Genomic DNA, 3,390 nt, shown 5'->3' with positions numbered 1-3,390 from the left:
TTATAATATCTGAATGCTAGCTAGCACTACTCATGAGATGGTGAAAATAAAAGCAGAGAAATTAAGGAGTAGTAGCAACATACAGAATATATATGAATGGTATATGCATGCAGTACACTACACAGGCTACTTGAAGGGATTGATGTTGTACTCCCTATTTGCTTCTGGGATTGGATTCCACTCCCACAACCGGTCCGAGAAGGCAGTTGGAAGTGAGCTGGGTAGCATATTCAGAGAAAGCTGCTGTGCCTGTGATTGTGGGGGCAACATAGAAAACTCGCATTGATGTTGTTGTTGTTGATGATGATCAGTACTGTAGTATTGATGCTGATTCATTGTAGCTTGTTGGTAGCTTACTAGCCTGTGGAGATCGTCAACAACGTTTGAGGAAACAGAAGAAGAGCCTATTGGAAAGAGAGTTGTGCAATTGGGAAGTAAAGAGCTGCAGCCTTGCTTAGACTGATGATTTAAGAACAATCCTTCCTCTTCAATTAATCCAGATGGTAACCCAAGTGTTGTGCTTATAGGAACCATCGGACGGTACACATTCTGCTTGGAAAGTCGGAGAGCCGTTGTAACATGATCAGAAGTACTACTACTGCTTCCATCAGTCTCACTTATCTTTTCAATCTCTATTTGTTGTGATTGTGATTGTCCTCCTCCGAAAGCTTGAAACCTTTCCATGGCTAACTGTTGAGCAGCATCCTGAGGATATTTCTTTTGTGACTGCAGCTGTCCTCTCGATGAGGCCGATGGCCTTGTTGCAAGACAACGTGGGAGTGAAGGGTGGTCTTCCACTCCAGCTCTCTTGTACACGCGGCAAAGCGATATTTCTGCCTGAAAAAGAAAATAAGTAGCTGATGAAGGACGAAGCGATATCATGGAAGCCTAAATCAAAAGTTTTCGGACGTTGAGCATCGGTTGCGGTTATGACAACAAGCAGCAGTATTCAATACATGTAATTAATACAGAAATCAAGTTCATGCATGCTCCTCTCAGTTCAGATATTAAAAAAAAGATTTAATTAATAAAGAAATCAACTAAAAACAACAACTAAGAGTGGAAACTCAACTTTCACTAATCATGGTGCTTTTGGATCCACCTGGTTTACTGAAACTGAAACTTTGGGACTCACAATTGAAGTTGAAAAGCATTTTTAGGAGCAATAGAAAAGTAGGGTTTAGTGTAAACTGGCTGCGTGATGCTAAAGAGAGAGATGGATACCTTTTGGTAGCGTTCAGTTTCGTGGTGAGGCAAGCGATACTCGTTCATAATCCAACTAGTTCGGATGCCTTTGGGAGCTTTTCCAGAGTAGAAAACTAGGGTTTTCTTGAGGCCAATTGACCGAGAATTCTCTGCTCGAATCATGCGGTCAGCTCCTGTTGCCTTCCAGTAGCCAGAAGTCGTAACACGATTTGGTCGATCTCCGTTTCTGTACTTTCGGTCTCTTGGCACGTAGAAGAACCATTCTTTCTCCCCAATCGCTGCCATGGCTGATGCCCATAAAATTAAATAAATCATCAATCAAAGTGATTTTTGTAGCTAGAAACAGCTATATATAATATAGGAAACAAGGGTATTTAGTTTTACCAGGAAGCTCCCAAGGGTCATAGCGATATAGATCAAGAAAAGTAATGAGTTCAACATTGAAGCGCTTGCCCTCAACCTTACGGCGAAGGTAAAACTCTACAAGTTCTTCCTCCGTAGGATGGAAACGAAAGCCAGGCATGACCATATCATGCTCATGGTCATCTTTGTCCTTACTGCTGTTGCTGCTGTTGTTGTGGTCGTCAACGTCGACGTTATTGGTATTATCATTGGGGTCGTTGCTCATGGTTGCTGCTGCTGCTATTGCCATAAACTAAATCAAACCAACAAACTATATATGACTCATAATCAGCTCCTCCTTTGGGTTGGCCTCAACCCTTTTTATACTCTGAGAGGCAGCTTTGTACGAATCGAGTGGTGCAAATGGTAGGTGAGATAAGAGAAAGGTTAAATTTTCTATCTGTCTTTAAATCACAGAGAGAGAGAGAGAGGAAGAGAGAAGACAAAAATTGAGAAGGTGAGTAGAAAAGAAAGATCTACATAAGGTGTTTAAGATTAGAAAATGACATGTCAAAAGGAGGACAGGGTGGCCACAACCATTAGCGGTGCCCTTGGACCTTTCTTCCACCATAGATTTATATATATTCTATTTTTTTTCTTATTTTATAAAAATTAATAAATTTAACAGTTTAATACTTTATATATATCTACCTTATTTCAAACTCAAGTTCTTATTTTTTTTCTCAGATCATATGATCAAAATATGTATTGTGCTCAATTTATCAGTTTCATCAATATAAAAAATCTTATTGTTTTCCTTTTAAAAGAAATCATTATTTAGTTTTTTTTTATTTGAAAAAAAAAGAAATTACTATAAAGATCCATATTCTTTGAGTAAATAATGATTCATCATCCAAATGAGCTAAATGATCTGAGTATACCTGGGACAACTATGGCTTCAAGATGAAACCATTAAATTTTTGTAGTTTCACTCTTACCTTAGGTCTCTCATGCAGTGCTTATTACTGTGAGGGAAACTTAGCTATGCCAATTTACCGTTCGCATATAATATATATAAAAAATTATTTATGGATTTATTAATTTTATCGATAGAAAAAATTTTCAATGAAATTTTTCATTTTTTTTTTTACTTTTTAATTTTTGAAGATAACCATAAATACCTATTGCTCCATTTGAATCCATATCCGAATTTACTTATATGTATATAAGAACAATGCATTGCTAAGCTTAGTTACTTTTTGGTTTTACAGCCTCATTTTCCACACATTCATTATTAGTCATTCTCTTTATTTTCTTCTTCATTTTCCTTTTCGAAATCAAAGATTTATATAGAAGTACTATAGTTGGATGGTGGATTAATTTGGGGGGCTACTGGTAATTGTGGGCACCATGTTAGGCTGATTAGATTTCCCTTGCTGTTTACAATCTAATGGTTTAGGGGTAACCAGCGAAACAAAATGAAATAAACATTTGAATTAGTTAAGGGTTTCATTAGAGTCATAAGGGAGAGAGTAAAGAAAGACAACAAAATTAATAATCATTTAAGTTTTTATTGGTTTATTGCAATCAACATTTATTTTTACTAATTGAGTTCTTATTAAGATGAAAATTTATTAATCGTCAATATCTATTTTCGTTTAATCAATGGTTTAATTAAGGTAAAAATAGATGTTTAATAAGTTCAATTGATCCAAATTAAAAAATTTAGAGCTTGATTGATTATAATAAAATATTAGGAGCTTAAATAATTATTGAATTTTTATTTGATGGTTTTTTTTACCATTTTACTAAGATAAAGATAAATAAGTTAATGAAGTTTTG

The 3,390-nt window shown here is 35.7% G+C and overlaps 1 protein-coding gene across 1 annotated transcript; it reads right to left on the bottom strand.

The window, feature by feature from the left end:
* Positions 1–1,984, bottom strand: LOV1 (NAC domain containing protein 35). The gene is made up of 3 exons (XM_022865199.2): positions 1,591–1,984; positions 1,225–1,493; positions 1–837 (listed from the first exon to the last, which is right to left on the bottom strand). Exons 1-3 carry the CDS (start codon positions 1,856–1,858, stop codon positions 127–129), a joined length of 1,248 nt encoding a protein of 415 aa, XP_022720934.1. The 5' UTR covers positions 1,859–1,984; the 3' UTR covers positions 1–126.
* Between the last annotated feature and the right edge of the window lie 1,406 nt (positions 1,985–3,390).

The sequence above is a fragment of the Durio zibethinus genome, chromosome 8 (genome assembly GCF_047325235.1).
Source record: "Durio zibethinus cultivar Kanyao isolate XHJ-2024 chromosome 8, ASM4732523v1, whole genome shotgun sequence".
Lineage (NCBI taxonomy): Eukaryota > Viridiplantae > Streptophyta > Magnoliopsida > Malvales > Malvaceae > Durio > Durio zibethinus.
The sequence above is the reverse complement of the archived record's forward strand: the minus strand, read 5'-3'. Positions and strand labels throughout refer to the sequence as shown.

Bases quoted from the DNA above. Each gene is read 5' to 3' on its own strand.
- LOV1 (XM_022865199.2), bottom strand. From the start codon at position 1,858: ATGGCAATAGCAGCAGCAGCAACCATGAGCAACGACCCCAATGATAAT. The intron at 1,494-1,590 runs GTAAAACTAAAT...TATGGGCATCAG, and splicing joins TGACCCTTGGGAGCTTCCTG to CCATGGCAGCGATTGGGGAG. The intron at 838-1,224 runs GTATCCATCTCT...TTTCTTTTTCAG, and splicing joins AAACTGAACGCTACCAAAAG to GCAGAAATATCGCTTTGCCG.